The following is a 17,884-nucleotide window of genomic DNA, read 5'->3' as shown; positions in this document are numbered from 1 at the left end:
GTGATTCTGAACTATGATCAGGGAATCACACAAACCAGGAGCCGGAGGAGGATACTTGCTTTGGAAAGGGTACAGAAGAGGTTTACTGGGATCCTTCCTGGTTTAAGAGGGAATGAGCTGTGGGAAGAGGTTGGACAACTTGGGCCATTTTCTCAGCAACATCAGACACTGGCCCAATAGGTTCATAAAATTATGAGAGGCATCAATTGGGTAGATAAACAGAATCTTTCTTCTTGCGTAAAAATGTCAAACTCTAGGGTACGACCCCTGGTACATTTTGAAGGGAGGGAGGATCCTGGAGCCCTTGAGAAAAACCCACACAGACATGGGGAGAACGAACAGACTCCTTACAGACTGCGCGGGATTCGAACCCCAGTTCCGATCGCTGGCTCTGTAACAGTGTTGCGCTAACCGTGCCATCCTAAAGATGGGCAGAAAAGCTGGGAAGGTTTGGCAAGTTGGCCAAACACGACATACCAAAGAAATGGTTATGGACTTGCAGAGGAGGAGTGGAGCTCACTCCCTGGTCCAGATCTGCAGTGCTGAAGTGGAGACAGTAGATAGGTTTAAGTCTATTCTCACCAGGGCCTCAATGGTGAACCTGGGATCAACATAAACACGGAGAAAAGAAGTGACTGAAATGAACTAATTCTAGAACCATTGAACATCATAGGGCAGAAACACGTCCTTCTAGTCTGTGTCAAACTATTCTTCTGCCTGGTCCCACTGACCTTCACCTGGACCATTCCTCTCCCATCATGTACCTGTCCAAATTCTTCTTAAATGTTAAAAATGAGCTCACATTTACCACTTCAGCTGGCAGCTCGTTCCACACGCCCACCACTCTCTATGTGAAGAAGTCCCCCCTTATGTTCCCACTAAAGTTTTTTTCCCCCTTTCACTCTTAACCCATGATGTCTGGCTTGTATTTCACCTATCCTCAGTGGAAAAAGCCTATCTACGTTTACACTGTCTATTCCCCCCATAATTTTAAATTCTTCTATCAAATCTCCCCACATTTGTTTTAGTTTCAAAAGGAAATGGAAATCTTTCAGAATCTTTTAGACCATCAAGTCAGAATGTTTTAATTTGACCCATGACTCAGTGGGATATCTGCTCATGTCTGAGGCAAAAGCAAAAGGGTTCAAATCTCTCACTATTCACTTCAATTTAATTTTGTTTATAATGTGAGAGATGTAGGGATGAATGGATCAGTGTAAATGGCTGATGGTCAGCACGGATTCAGTGGGCTGAGGGCCTGTTTCAGTGCCCCATCTCTCCATGTCTAAAAACTAACCCTGCCCCTCCCAAATGAAATTTGTGTACAAAAATCTCAAAGCATTATTGAGGAGTTCTTCACTGTTGGAATTGCAGATCTAACCCTGTTAACAGTGGGTTCTCCGCAGAACTCTGCTCAATATTTACACCTTCACTAACCCACTGATAAGAGAACATAAAACATTCCATAGCCCTCTATTTTTCTTTCATCCACGTGGCTGTTTACAAGTCTCTTAAATTCCCCCAATGTTTCAGCCTCCATTACCACCCCTGGCAATGCATTCAAGACACTCACAACTCTCTGGGTTAAAAAACATACCCGATATCTCCCCTAAATGTTCCTTCCATCACCTTTTACAGGTGTCCTCTGGTGTTTGCTACTCCTGCCCTGGGTAAATGATACTAGCCATCTCCCTCTCATAATCTTGTAGACTTTTATCAAGTCATCTATCGCTCCAAAGAGAAAAGCCATTGCTCTACTAACCTTGCTTCATAAGACATATTTTCCAATCCAGGCAACATCCTGGTAAATCTCCTCTTAATCCTCTGCAGAGCTTTCACATCCTTCCTATAATGAGGTGACCAGAACTGAACACAATACCCTAGATGTGGTCTCACCAGGGTTTTGTAGCACTGCATCATTACGCAGGGCTCCAACTCAATCTCCTAACTAATAAAGGCTAATACACTATAATCCTTCTGAACTATCTTATCAACCTGTACAGCCACCTTGAGGAATCTTTGGATTTGGACCCCACAATCCCTCTGTTCCTCCACATTGCTTAGATTCCTGCCTCACTACACATTTTTCAAGATTGAACTCCATCTGCCATTTTTCAACCCAATTCTGCATCCTGTCTGTATCCTATTGTAACCTACAACAATCTACACTATCCACAATGCCTCCTCCCTTTGTGTCATCTGTGATAAAGCTACATTTTTGGAATGCTTTCTGGGATGTCACAATGTCCCAAAGTGCTTTGTGGCCAGTGAGGTGTGGTTCCTTCACAGGGAAGCATGGCAGCTAATTTGTACAGAGCAAGCTCCAGACAACTTCCAGAGGTGTGAGGTTACACGGTTAATGGTCAAATACTTAACAGTGTGGAAGAACCATTACAGGAAAGATGTGGAAGCTTTAGAGAGGGTGCATGAGAAATTTACCAGGATGTTGCTTGGATTGGACAATGTGTCTTATGAAGCAAAGTTGACTAACCTTGGAACTTCCCCTTTAGATCAGGGGTGGCCGACCTTTTTTTAAATGACTCACATTCCACCTCAAGTATTCCCTATGCCATCAGTGCTCTGTGATTAGTAAGGGATTGCTTAAGAAAGTTTGTGAATGGAAAGAAAAAGCTTGAAAACCATTCTGTTAATTGTCCCCAATTGACTCGTTATGTGCATGGTTTCTTAACTCCAAAGGAAATGGGCCAATGACAATTTTTCTCAAGCAAAATATTCCAGTAACAATTGGGCAGTGGTTTTCAACCTTCTCTTCCTACTCACAACCCATCTTAAGCAATCCCTTACTAATCACAGAGGACCGATGGCATAGGGAATACTTGAGGTGGAATGTGAGTTTCAATAAAAGGTTATCTACCCCTGCTTTAGATCAACGGAGGAAGAGAGGCAACAATAGATTATGAGAGGCACAAAAAGGGTTGGACAAACATTATCTTTTTTCCCAAGGTAGCAATATCAAATACCAGAGGACATTAGGGTGCGTGAAGGAAAGTTTAGGGGAGATGTCAGAGGTAAAGTTTTTTTTTTACACAGAGAGTGCAATATGGAACACAGAAAAACACAATACTGGTGAAACTCAGCAGGTTAAAAAGTGCCCTTCATATAGCAAAGATAAAGATACATAACCAATGTTTCAGGCTCATCAAGTTATGATGAAGGTATACCAGGATGAAGGGCTCAAGCCTGAAACATTGGTATTGTTTCTTTATCTTTGCTATACAAAGGATACTGACTTGCTGAGTTTCTCCAGCATTGTGTTTTTACTTCAACCACAGTGTCTGCAGATTATGGGCTGTGAGGGACGGAAGGGTTAGATTGATGGTGAAGTCGGTTTACATAGCACAACATTGTGGTCCAGGCCTGCACCGTGATATTCTGTGTTGTATCAATTGTGAGCAAATTTGGTCAAATAGTATCTTCACTCTGTTACACCAGCAATATCTTTCCAAATATCCAAAGTATTAACAAATATAATTGAGATACAAGCACAATAAAAGAGTGGTAATTTGAACATTGGACAGCAATGTTAAATTGTAAGCTTCCTCCAGTCTAATAGCCCCTCTTTAAAAGGGCTTGTATGACGTTTTAACCTTAAACGTGCATTGACCCACTGACCCATGGCACCTGTCAGCTAGCTGGAAGAAGACAATACGAGTCCTCCCCTAATGTGAACCCAGACTCAGGTAGGTGCTCAGAAAGTACAATTTGGGACAAAAGGACTGAAGCCTGGGGAGGGGAAGGAGTGGGGGTGTGGGGTGAAGAAATGTGCGATTACTAAAACAAAATGCCTCCTAGCAGCTGTCTCAACACAATTACCCTGTAAATATAACTTTCCTCGGAATCGGTGAGTGCTGCCAATGGAACCATTTCTTTCAGCGCTGTGACGAGCTCGGTGCAGGATAAGTAGCCATCAATGTTATTATCCACCTGAAATGCAATTGGGAAGAGACAAAGAGCTGACATTAAGGAGTTTCAACCAAGAGAACGAGAGCAAGAGACGGGCTACATTCAGTTTAATTATATCCCGTTCCCAGGCAGGGACACAGCATTGATCCTAACAAGTTCGACAGGCCATTGCACTCCAGTTGAGGCCATTTCTATATTCTCTGCTGTTCCTGTCTTGTCAAGTCAAGTTTATTGTCATCTGATTGTACAAGTACAACCTGATGAAACAGTGTTCTCCGGTCCTTGGTGCAAAACACGGAGACAGACCAGACAGAACACACAGACAGTCAAACAATGCACATAAAGGCCAAGCATTAATCTATACAAATAAATATTGTTCCATGAATGCGAGAGTCTCGGAGGGTTAGTGTGAGCTGTTCCTTCAGTTGTTCAGCACCCTCACTGCCCATGGGAAGAAGCTGTTCTTCAGCCTGGTACTGCTGGCTCTGATCCTCCTGGATCTCTTCCCCAACAATCCTGGTAGATCACGTTGATCGGGTAGGGGGGGAGGAGAGGTGTGTGAGAGACTCCATTGATCCTCTCTGCCACTCTTATGGTCCTGTGGATTAACCTCCAATCTATTTCTCTGCGGCAACACTCTGATGGTGTAGGCCAGGACACTCTCAATAGAGCTCCTATGGAAGGTTGACTTAAAGGTGGCCGCTAACCTTGCCCACTTTTGTCTTCTCAGGAAGAGCATCTTCCTGTTTTCATTCTTCTTTCTCTGGCCTACACATTTGGATATTCACCTCCATCATCTCCTCTCTGGAACTGTAGCATTGTGAAAGCTGATGGAATTGATCCAGGCCACTCCACTTTCTTCCCCCTTTATAATACTGAATATCATCACCCCTCCAACTTTATTCTCGAGGAAGGGTCCTGAGCTGAAACGTTGACTGACCATCTCTCTCTCTCTCTCTCTCTCTCTCTCTCTCTCTCCATGGAGGCTACCTGTCCTGCTGAGTCCCTCCAGCTCCTCATTGTTTGCTCACCATGTCCCTGTTGTCTTAAAAACTCCCACTCTCAGACCGGTCAGAGCAGGACTCAGCCATTCGACCCATAGAACCTGCTCCACCATTCAATGAGATTATGGCTGATCTGGCAGTGGATTCAGCTCCACCTACCTGCCTTTTCTCCATAACCATCCATCTGCATTTTAAAGATATTTAGTGAAGCAGCCGCCATTGCTTCCCCTGGGCAGAGAATTCCACAGATTCGCCACACACTGGGAAAAGCAATTCTTCTTCAAATCCATCCTAAATCCACCCCACCATCAAGAACATCTACAGGGAACGCTGCCTTCGGAGAGCAGCAGCAATCCTCAAGGATCCACACCACCCAGCACATGCTCTGTTCTTGCTGCTGCTATCAGGAAAGAGGTATCGGTGCCAGAAGACTCACATCCCCAGGTTCAGGAACAGCTGCTCCCCCTCCACCATCAGACTCCTCAACCACAAACTCAATCAGGGACTCATTTAAGCACATTGTTTAGTATTTTCTGTATTGCATGGTCAGTTTATTTACATTTCTTTCTTTGTTTACATGTCTCTCTTTTGTATAGTTATCTTTTCTTGAGTACAGTTCTTTTCCACTTCTGATAATTCAAAATTCTACCTCGCCCGCAGGAAAAAGAACCTCGGGGTTGTATGTGATATCACTTAAGTACTCTGACAATAAATCTGAACTTTGACTTTCGACTTTGGTCTACCCATAGACCAGAGGTTTTTGAACATTGCTCCAGGGACTTCTTAAATGTGGAAACAGCGTCTGCCACCACCAGCCTTCCAGGCGCCCAGCTCAATGAGTGGACATTCCTGCCTTACTACTTCAATTAAATTGACGAATTTTCCTTTCTGCTGCAGGATATAGACCGAGGCAGGTTGGGTTTTATCACGACTATCCTACATAGAAGACAGTGCAAAAAAATGTCCTTCTCTAAGACACCCCTTGCATTATCAGCACCAATTAACCAAATGAAAGATCAGTTTTATTCCACTTCACTTGGTAGGTGTCAATAAGTTCAAGTTTATTTGTCATTCGATTGTACCAGTACAACTTTGTGAAACAACATTCTCTTGTCCACAGTGCAATGCAGACATACAGACATAACAGTACATCGATACAGAACTTTAAAATACCCCGGTATTAATAAATAGTGGAGTCTCTGAGAGTTGTTTTAACAGTTCATTTTCATTTCATGCCAATTAAAAAATTGAAAACACCACATATGCTGGAACCTGAAATAAAAATAGAAAATACACAACTGGTCAGATAATGTCCGCAGAGAGAAACAGAGGCTGGCATTTCTTGATGAAGACCTTTCATCATGGAAAGCAGGTTAGTTTATTTTCTTTCTTTCTTGGTTCTGATTAAAGATTTCTTACCTGTTTCAGTTTCTTTCTTTCTTTTTAAAATATTTTTATTGATGTTTTATAATATAAACCATTGAACTGTACAATTATATAATGCGCTGCAAGTTTCGGAAAAAACTATTTAAAACATTATACAATATTCTCATAATAAGGAAATCCAGGGTACAATCATTACAATAAAATAAGATTTAACAACAAAAAAACCCAAATCAGAAAATTTCAAAGTCCCTTCCTTAAAGCAAGGTGCAGAGTTGACATGTATGAACCAATGGATCCCAACTTGGAGAGGGACAGCGCCACACCAACATTCCAGAACCACACCAGATCTTAAGATTATGATAATAATGGGCCTTTTGGAATTTATCACTTGAATTCTTGATAGCATATCTAATATTTTTCTAGAGTTAAACAAGACATAATATCCCTTTGTTGTTGTGTATCTGTAGGTGGAGTATTATCTTTCTATTTAATCAAAATTGCATATCTGGCTAACATTGAAGAAAAAGATCAAATTCGGCTTTGAATTGAAGTCAGTAAAATATCTTCAGGTAATTCAAAAAGAGGAATTAAAGGGCAAGGTTCCAATTTTAACTTAAGAATTACCGATAAATGTTTGAAAAACATCTTTTCAAAATTCTTCTCTTTCTCTCTCTCTTCTCTCCCTCTCTGACTCCCTCTCCTCTTTCTCCTTCTCTCTATTTATCTCTCCCTCTGGAACTCTTCACCCCAGGCAAAATCATGGTCAGTCTCCTCTGCACCCTCTCCAACATGTTCTCATCTTTCCTATCACGATGTGGCTTTGCCTGTGGAAGATCTGATGTGTGAAATTCCTTCTCTGCACCCCTCCATCTTTCTTTAAGAAATCCCCTTGAAATCCACCTCTTGGACCACATTTCAATCACACGGTGTAATTGGTCCTTGCATCCTGTAGCTCACTAGAATCAAATATCTTTTGATTATGCCACTGCTCATTGCAGGTGCTTTGAAAATATAAGTTATTGCTGTGCACATCACCTGAAGGTATTCCAGATTGAAATTACTTGCCATTACACAGCAAATCAAGAAGAAGAAAGAAAAGACAACAGCAAACCTACCTCCCGGAACTTTTCCTTGTACAGTGCCAGATCCTCGCGACTGAAAATACAATACTTCTCCAGAAAGTTGACTGCAAGTTAGGGAGAGTGAGAAAGGAAGCAGAAGAGAAATAAGGCATTAGCTGGGGAAATGACGAGCTATCAGAAACCAATCTCTCTATGCTTTTACCATGCAGTTACCCAGCAGCTGGGAAGGTATATGGTAAAAGGGACTAGCCCACACTTGGTCAGCATGGACAAGTTGGGCCAAAGGGCCTTTTCCATGTTGAATGGCTCGATGACCGTAAACAGTCATTTTTATTCCCACAGATCGAGAGGCCATTGCTTATCATAAACGATAGGAGATTTTAAGGTGATCTTTGGGGTCATTTTCTTTACGCACAGAGCATGGTTGTATCCGGAATGTGGTGGGCTGAACACGAGGGATGGAAGGATACAGTTCCCATGCAGACAGGAATGTACAATTTTTCTTTAAATCACCAAGAGTAATTCTCATCATAAAATAAAGCTGCAGCAGTGTTGAGTTTTATTGGTTTCTTATCTTGGGAACTAATTCCCTTTTTCAGTCTCTGTTTATCTGATTGACTGTCTTTATTGATCTTCTACCTTATTGGTTCTGTGACCCATTGTTTGCTCCACCTTATTGATGTTCTACCCTATTGGTTCTCTATCCTATTCATACTTATCTACTCTTTGATCCTATATATTAGCCCTTTATTCTGACAACTTTCTATGAGCTCTATTGAGAGTGTCCTGGCTAGCTGCTTCATAGTGTGGTACAGTTCCTGTAGAGCACTGGATCGAAGATTGATCCACAGGAACATAAAAGTGGCAGAGAAGATCACTGGGGTCTCCCATCACCACCCTACCCAAAACTGATGTGTTTTATTGGCTTCATTGTTTAAAGAGAACTCACAAAAGAGAGGATTGTGAGGACCCCTCCCACCCTGCACACAGCATCTTCCACTCCTCCCTTTGGAAAAGAGATACAGGAGTATTGCAGCCAGACCCACCAGGTTGAGGAACAGCTTTTTACCATGGGCAATGAAACAGCTGAATGATCTGTTGATCTGAAAACAACTCACCATGATTCTCCTATACAGGTTCTATGAATAAGTATCATTTGTCTGTGTGTGTGTGTTATGCTGTATGTTTGGTTACACTATTTTTGCACCATGGATTGGAGAATCCTATTTTGTCAGTTTGTACTGATACATTTGGATGGCGTAAGAACCTAAGAAATAGAAGCAGGAGTCAGCCATCCGGCCCATTGAGCCTGCTCCACCATTCAATGATCTGATGATGGGCTCATCTCCACCAACCTGCCTTTTCCCCATATCCCTTTAAAATCTATCCAACCTTGATTATATTTATTCATTGAGGTCACCTCCACTGCTTCAATGGGCAGCAAATTCCACAGATTCACCACCCTCTGGGGAAAGCAGATCCTCCTCATCGCCATCCTCAATCTACTACCCTGAATCTTGACACTATATCCCCTAGTTCTGGTCTGGGAACAACTTACCTACGCCTTTCATTAGTTTATACTTTTCTATGAGATCCCCTGATTCTTCTAAATTCAAGTGAGTTCAGTCCCCGACGACTCAGTCTCTCCTCATAGGCCAACCCCCTCATCTCCAGAATCAACTTGCTGCACCCCCTCTGCACCACCTCCAAAGCCATACATCTTTCCTCAAGTAATGAGACCAGAATTGCACGAGTTACTCCAGATGCGGCCTCACCAGTTACCTTGTACAGTTGCTGCAGAGCCTCCCTTCTCCCAAATTCAATCCCTCAAGCAATGAAGGCCAACATTCCATTTGCCTTCTTGATAGCCTGCAAATCAACCTTTTGCATTTCATGCACAAGCTCTCCCAAGTCCTACTGCATGGGAGCACGCTGCAATCACTTTCCATTTAAATAATAATCTGATCTTCCATTTTACCTACCTAAGTGGATAACCTCACATTTACCAACATTGTATTCCATCTGCCAGAGGTTTCCCCACTCACTTAACCTATCTATATCTCTCTCTGCAAACTCTCCGTATCCACTGCACAATTTGCCTTTTCATTCTGCAAACTTAGATACACTCTGCCCCTTCTTCCAGGTCATCACTGGATATCGTGAACAGTTGCAAGCCCAGCACCGACCCCTGCGTTACTCTGTTCACCACTGATTACCTACCAGGGAAATACCCTGTATCTGAACTCTCTGCTTTCTATTGGTTAACCAAAGTTCTATTCATGATGTATATCACCCCCAACTCTGTGCATCCTTCTCTTCTGTATGTCTTTTATGCAGCACCTTATTAAATGCCTTCTGGAAATCCAAGTAAACAACGTCCATCTGCTCCCCTCTATCTACTGCACTCATTATGTTCCCAAAGAACTCCAGTAAAAGTTTGTCAAAGAGGACCTACCTTTGCTGAACCCATCCTGTGCCTGTCTGATGAATTTATAATAACACATAAACTTGAACTTGAACATTCCACTGGCTTCATCATTTTAATGGTTTGAGATTCTTTCCATTCTCTATTCTACCGTCCCCCAATCCTACGGGACAATACATAACTGTCTTTCTATCCCCTCGTCTCTTTACATGAGCATTCTATCCTGTTGGCTTCTCACATTTAGTTCTTCACTGGTTTTAGATCCAGATGGTTCTGGCCCTAATACACTTTTCTCTTTCCTGACAGGAGCAGTTGAACAATGCTGTGCATGCGACGGAAGGGGGTCCTAACAGATTTTGTGAGCTCTCTTCAGACAATTATCCCAGTAGATCACGTTGAGGTTGGTGTGGGGGGGGGGGGGGGGGGAGAGAAGAACTCAGTGATCCTCTCTGCCACTTTTATGGTCCTGTGGACTGACCTCCGATCTGATGGTTTACAGCAATCGTGTCCTTTATTTCTATTTCTAACTGCTCACATTGGCTTCTCTACCTTACTTGTTCCCTATCTTCTCGACTCCATATCCTGCTGGGTACCTAACCCATTTGCTCCGATTTAACCATCACCTATCCCATTAAACCACTGGTTTTCAAACATTTTCTTTCCACTCACATACCCCCTCAAGCATTCCCTATGCCATAGTTGCTCTGTTTGAAAACCACTGTTTTAATTGTCCCTCATGGACTCGTCATGTGAACGGTTTCAGAACTCCAAAGGAAATGGGCCAATGACCATTTTTCTCAAGCAAAATATTTCATTAACAATTGGGTCTAGAGCAGTCATTCTCAACCTTCCCTTCCCACTCACATCCCACCTTAAGTAATCCCTTACCAATCACAGCACCTCTGTCTTATGGATTACTTAAGGTCGTATGTGAGTGGACAGAAAAAGTTTGAAAAGCAATGCATTAGATGAAGGAACTTTCTCTACAAAGCTGCTTGGAGTTATCTTCTCATTGAACTTAATTTTGAACAGTCTCTCAGGCTGAAGTTGGATGCCTCAACTTTATAGTGTGCTCCATTAACAATCAGGATAACAGCACAAATTCCAAATGATGTGTCTTATTTTATTATCATGGGCCATGATTCCTCTTCAGCTGCAACTTAGGCTGAGTCTCCCACTTTATCGTTAAGTCCCCTCCCACTCCATCCCCTGCTCTTAGATCAGAGACAGCTGGCAAAGGGTAATCAAACTGTTTGCAATCAATTGAGAGTCACTGACTCCATCTCTTCCACTAATAAGAAGCTTTTTTTCATTCCTGAGGCCGGCAACCTTATCTGTTCACCCGGCTAGTTTTTATCTCGCTGTCTTTGCTTGCAAATCCTCATGGATTTATTGCAGATGTTCCAAGCCCAGCGAAAATAAGCTTACAAGCAAAGATGCTAGGCAGCCCTTGGTTCGAATGCTGAGTGAACCCAGTGGGAAATTAGCCAGACAAAAGAGGCAGTGGGGTGGTAAATGAAGGGAGGTTCATAGCTTGGGCGCTGTGACAAGCCAAACACGCTTAATTTCTCCCTGTCAAGCCCTTGTGACAAATATTATGTTTTCTCTGCCATGTCACAGGATGGTACAATAGCAAATGAGAACGTAAACCTTGCTGCTGTCATTGGGGATCTGAATTTGGTTAAAAATATTAGAAAAGGTGATTATGAAACTGTTGAATTATCTTTTCAACAGATTAGAGAATAAGGAAGCCTGCTGAGAACAGGCTCACTTCCTCAGATGATCAGCGACAGAATCCCTTTTCTTGTACTCAGGCTGACGATTTGGAAAGTTAAGGAATGACTTAAGTCGACTTCTTGAGATATTATGCAGAGTAAATGGAAGTGGCCCAGGCTTATGTGATCTCAACCAATATCATAAAAGCTGACTACCTGAGCATTATCGTATTACCTTTTGTGGAATCTTGCTGTATAAAAGTTAGCTCCTTCATTTGCCGGTTATCAGAATTTTACATCAATGAAATCATCAGATATACAAGTCGATATAGAGAGTCTCCTCCACCATTGCATCATGAGCTGATCCATTCTCCCGCTCAGAAGAGGCATAGGGCCCTTCACTCACTAAAATACAGGGTGGGGGGGGGGGGGCAAGGTACAACAAGCTTTTTCACACAATGTGATGTTAACCCAATTCATTCCGAGATCACTTTTAAAGTTTCTGTCTTGAACATGATGCCCGAATTAAACAAAAACTCATAAGACCATGAGATATAGAAGAAGTAGGCCATTTGGCCCATCGAATCTGCTCCCCCATTCTGACATAAATTCTCCCACTCAGCCTCACCCCCTTGCCTTCTCCCTATAACCTTTGATACCATGACTATTCAGATACCAATCAGTCTCTGCCTTAAATACACCCAACAACCTGGCCTCCACAGCCACCTGTGGTAGCAAATTCCAGAGATTCACTGCTCTCTGGCTGAAGAAATTCTTCCACATTTCTTTTAAATGGGCGCCCTTCAATCCTGAAGCTCTTGTTCTCGACTCCCCTACAATGGGAAACAGCTTTGTCACATCTATTCTGTCCAAGCTTCTACATTTGAAATGCTTCTATGAGGTCCCCCCACATTCTTCTCAACTCCAAGGAGTCCAGACCAAGAGCCGTCAAAAATTCCTCATCTGCTAATCCCTTCATTCCAGGAATAATTCTTTTGAACCTCCTCTGAACTCCCTCCAATGCCAACACATCCTTTTTTTGAAATAAGCACCCCAGAACTGTTCCCCATACTCTGTAAACAGACCTCTCCTGAGCAAGAGTTAATTCCCTAGTACAGTTTAACAGTTCTTTTCTCTATACTGGACAGTGTGGCTTATTGTAGCAACACTTATGCACTGTTTTCTTTATGTCTATTTATTTGCTTTTTTCATGCATTATCCAGTGTTTGAATTGACTTGTCTGGACAGCATGCAAAATAGAGCTTTATATCTTGGTACATGTGGCAATAAACAATTTAATTTAATATCAAAGGCTTTATAATTGGTATGACCAGAGGACATGAAAGGTACTATAGAAATATAAGATTTCCTTATGAGTTCAAAGGTTCCTTTTATTGTCCTGTAATAATACATAAAAATGTAATGTACATGATATACTTCAATGTTTGTCTACTGTAAGGCAAACAAAGAGTCGCCGTGAGCATTGCCTGGTGCCCTTAACAATGGGAGAAAAAGAAGCAAAAGAGAGTCCCTTCAGAGTCACTGGATTTTCCTCCAGCCCTCCCAGCAGCCCCATGGACTCCTGTTCAATCCATCAGCCATCCGAGCTCCAGATCCAAACCTCCAACATGATGAGGAAGTCTTCAGCACCCGAGGCCCTTCAGGAGCCTTTCTTGCCTTCAACACCCTCTCAAATCTCGGTTCTGACACCTATTTTCCATGCTAGTCTTGTATTGTTTCATGAATATGAGAGCCTTGGAGGGTTAGTGTGAGCAGTTCTCACTGCCCGTGGGATGAAGCTGTTCCTCAGCCTGGTGGTGCTGGCTCTGATCTCCGACTGGAGCAGCTGAAAGGTGCTGTGTGCAGGGCTGAAGGGGTCCTCGATGATTTTGTGCAACGATCCCAATAGATCACGTCGATGGTGGGATGGGGTGGGGGGTGGGGAGGGGGGAAGAGACTCCACTGAAGACTGATTGCTGCCCGTGATGGCACTGGGTCATAACTCTCTGTAGTCTTTTCCTGTCCTGTGCATTGGCACCTCCATAGCAGACAGTGATGGAACCAGGTTTGGGTGGGAGGGAGATGGTCAAGGACTAGGCAATCAGGTAAGACAATGAAGCTGAAGCAAAGACCTGAACAGTCAATGATGTTGTTTGATGCAGGAGCAGGTCACAAGGGACAACTTTGCTGCTACTAATGTTCCAATGGTTTGTAGATGAGAGAGAACTCATTGAATGATTTGTGTGTCAGGATACAGTGATAAGCTTTGTCTTGTGTGCTACCCACCCAAGTCAACCCATTGTAACTCTAAGTACGACTTCTGCAAAATAAAACAGAGGTGTGGAATATAGTGGTATGAGGACACTTGGGATGGTTTATCTTCTTCCAAATGCAATATGGTAAATGTTACACCCCTCTGAAACTTCAATTTAGCATCTCCTCTGTGAGACAGCACCTTCCACGCTGAATACTGGATTTCCGTCCGGAAAGTTTTATGGTAGCATTTAAAGCCACAGCATTGGAGACAGAAGTGAAGATGTTCCCCACGGAGACAGTGAATACCTGGACACCTTTGCCTTCCTCACCTACCCCTGTAGTCACTCTTTATTTGGCACAGCATTTAAAGAACATCACAGCCAGGTTCTCCCACAATGGGCAAGAAACACCTTTTGTCAAGCAGAGTATTTACAGCCTTTCTTTTTGTCATTTTTTATAAAAGAGGGACCTCTTCATCAAAGCACAGCAAAAATCAAAATGCATCAATCATTGCCGCTGCATTGTCCACAATTGGCTCGATGGACTTTTCTGAAATTAATTCCTTGTATCAGCTTTCATCTCCTTAGAATTCTTATGACATTGTCCCCCTGTTCTAGGTTTACACTGACAGAGATAAGCTTTGTAGTCCGAGACCACTCTTGGTGCGAAGTTTGCTAATTGCAGGTTTTGCCTTTTCAAACATACCTTCACAAGAGGCTGCCTTAATAAAGCCATTCACTCGAGGACATGTAGGCATCTGTCTTTGCTGTTCCAATGTTTGCAATAGCAACTTCCAAAACCAGTCATATTTTTAGAAATACATAAAAGAAATGGCCATATTTGGTTTGATTGGTTGTCAGTCACAGGTTGAGACTCCTGGAGCACTTTCCTATTCTGTACAGGTAAAGCAGCAAAGTGCAAATAACTAATTATTTTGGAAATTATTAAGTAATCTGATTGAAATCATGAACCAAGCTTACATTAATTTTTATATTCAATTATTTGAACATTCTCCTGGCCAGCTACCAAGGGTTATCTTATCAAGAGAGATTGAGTAGCCTGGGATTATACTGACTGGAGTTTAGAAGGATGAGGGAGGGTGACAGAGCAGGTTCGATGGGCCGGATGGCCAACTCCTCCTCCTAGTTCTTAAGTTCCAATGTTTAACACATGGTAAACTTAATTTGATCAGAAACTTCATTGTGCCAACTTGTACCATTTCCTATTTCCCTGTCATCTCCTTACTTGCTAATTTGATCGAGATCCGATTAAAGGTTTAAAAATTCTCTGCCTCATCCAACTCTCTGTTACCAACACCAGAGATCCCCTTTTAATCCTAATCTCAAGTGCTCTCTGTGTGGAGTTTGCATGTTCTTCCTGTGACCACGGGTGCTCTGGTTTTCCTCTCACATGTCAGAGATATGTAGGTTTGTGGGCTAATTAGCTGCTGTGAATTGCCCAAGCATGTGGGTGAATCTCAAGAGTGGGCAGTGGTGGGGAGGGGGGGCACGTGTGGAAGAGGTGACGGTGGTGGGGGAATGTAGGATTGGTGCAAGGTGGTTGAATGTTGATGTGGACTCGATGTGCCAAAGGATTTCTCTTGATTACTCTGAGCTCTCTGCACTCTTCCAGTGTATCCCAGATATTCATCGCTTCCCATCGACAGCACTGGCTTCAGCTTTTTAGGACCAACGACCTTTTCTAAAATTCTCCGGTCACTTTATCTGCTCCTTTAGTACCATATTTGTTGACCACTCACCCTTCCTTTCAACAGTATGTGCAAACCTATTCATTGGGGCAGGTGTAGAAGTAAAAAAAAGGTTGTTTCCCATGGTGGGAGAGTCTAGGACAAGAGGTCACAACTTCAGGATTGAAGGGCATCCACTTAGAACAGAGATGCGGAGGAATTTCTTCAGCCAGAGGGAGATGCATCTATGGAATTTGTTGCCACAGGTGGTTGTGGAGGCCAGGTCATTGGGTCTATTTAACACAGAGATTGATAGGTTCTTTATTAGTCAGGGCATCAAAGGTTATGGGGAGAAGGCCGGGCTGAGTGAGAGAATGGATCAGCTCATGATTGAATGATGAAGGAGACTCAATGGGCCGAATGGCCTATTTCTGTTTTTATGTCTTACGGATCCATACTGTTCTATATACTGGGGAAATAAATGGGTAGAACAGAGAAGTCTTCATTGCATCAGAAGCCTCAATGAACTTCATCTTGGGATCTGCTCCCAACTGCAGCCTTCATCTGCCATTAGGTTCTCTGGCAGTCTACCTATGTGCCACAGCTAAACCTCTGTAGGACCTCAGTCCAAAGGTTCTTGGTGCATCAACCTGAAGACAGAGAGTATGGCAGCTGCCAGCAGGGAATCAATGACCAGAATTCTCATCTGGGCCCATATGTTGAGTTCAGAATCTCCAGTGCAGTCCTGAGACACTGCTTCACTCTCAGTGATCCAATTTTTTCTGACCAAGTGTCCCAGGATTTTTTACCAAGGTTTAATCCTTCAGCCAGTGCTGGTAGAACAGATTATCAGATCATTGTTAACTTTGGTGAGATCTGCCAACATGCACACTTGCGCTGAGGTCTCTTTGACATTACTGTGGTTTAAAAAGGCGTTATATGGCCACTTGTGTCTTGGTGTGTCCGTGAACTACTCTTTGCAGACGATGCCGCTTTAGTTGCCCATTCAGAGCCAGCTCTTCAGCGCTTGACGTCCTGCTTTGCGGAAACTGCCAAAATGTTTGGCCTGGAAGTCAGCCTGAAGAAAACTGAGGTCCTCCATCAGCCAGCTCCCCACCATGATTACCAGCCCCCCCACATCTCCATCGGGCACACAAAACTCAAAACGGTCAACCAGTTTACCTATCTCGGCTGCACCATTTCATCAGATGCAAGGATCGACAATGAGATAGACAACAGACTCGCCAAGGCAAATAGCGCCTTTGGAAGACTACACAAAAGAGTCTGGAAAAACAACCAACTGAAAAACCTCACAAAGATAAGCGTATACAGAGCCGTTGTCATACCCACACTCCTGTTCGGCTCCGAATCATGGGTCCTCTACCGGCACCACCTACGGCTCCTAGAACGCTTCCACCAGCGTTGTCTCCGCTCCATCCTCAACATCCATTGGAGCGCTTACATCCCTAACGTCGAAGTACTCGAGATGGCAGAGGTCGACAGCATCGAGTCCACGCTGCTGAAGATCCAGCTGCGCTGGATGGGTCACGTCTCCAGAATGGAGGACCATCGCCTTCCCAAGATCGTGTTATATGGCGAGCTCTCCACTGGCCACCGTGACAGAGGTGCACCAAAGAAAAGGTACAAGGACTGCCTAAAGAAATCTCTTGGTGCCTGCCACATTGACCACCGCCAGTGGGCTGATATCGCCTCAAACCGTGCATCTTGGCGCCTCACAGTTTGGCGGGCAGCAACCTCCTTTGAAGAAGACCGCAGAGCCTACCTCACTGACAAAAGGCAAAGGAGGAAAAACCCAACACCCAACCCCAACCCACCAATTTTCCCCTGCAACCGCTGCAACCGTGTCTGCCTGTCCCGCATCGGACTTGTCAGCCACAAACGAGCCTGCAGCTGACGTGGACTTTTTACCCCCTCCATAAATCTTCGTCCGCGAAGCCAAGCCAAAGAAGAAATATGGCCACACACTCTCCATGGTAATACCATGACTGTGAGCTGTCGAAGAACTGGACTCTGGTTCAGATACTCATCTCTAGCCCACTGACTGAAGGGGTGTGTGTGTGTATGTGTGAGAGAGAGAGAGAGACGCACGCACATATCTCCGTGAGTGAGAGAGAGATTCCTGAAAGATTAAAATAACACTTTTCTTCCTTACACTAAAAAAGGTGGCAATAACTGACAAGTTTTAACATTCTCTGTGGTTTGATCTGCGGCCACTCAAACTTAGAATGAGTATAGACTAGTTGATTTAAACTGATAAGAAAAACCAAGTAGATTACACGCTATTATTCTTTGATATTACAGTGATTAATCAGGCACAATATACCAGTAATAAGGGCCATTGTGAAAGGTGACTCAATGGTTCACTTAATGTAATGAGCTCTTTG

At 43.4% G+C, this 17,884-nt stretch overlaps 1 protein-coding gene across 6 annotated transcripts in view; it reads right to left on the bottom strand.

Moving 5' to 3' along the window:
• Positions 1 to 17,884, bottom strand: part of LOC138746261 (uncharacterized) — a 121,590-nt gene that overhangs the window by 34,363 nt on the left and 69,343 nt on the right. For 5 of the 6 annotated variants that reach the window (XM_069904380.1, XM_069904381.1, XM_069904382.1 and 2 more), the window contains 2 exons: positions 7,430 to 7,500; positions 3,835 to 3,945 (listed from right to left, as the gene is read on the bottom strand). In XM_069904380.1, coding sequence (XP_069760481.1) covers positions 3,835 to 3,945; positions 7,430 to 7,500 — 182 coding nt within the window. Of the gene's footprint in view, positions 1 to 3,834; positions 3,946 to 5,964; positions 6,201 to 7,429; positions 7,501 to 17,884 lie in introns of those variants that run through there. The other variant, XM_069904385.1, reaches the window with a different exon arrangement.

Source organism: Narcine bancroftii, chromosome 11 (assembly GCF_036971445.1).
Source record: "Narcine bancroftii isolate sNarBan1 chromosome 11, sNarBan1.hap1, whole genome shotgun sequence".
In the NCBI taxonomy this organism is placed as follows: Eukaryota; Metazoa; Chordata; class Chondrichthyes; order Torpediniformes; family Narcinidae; genus Narcine; species Narcine bancroftii.
This window is presented reverse-complemented; position numbering and strand designations above follow the sequence as displayed.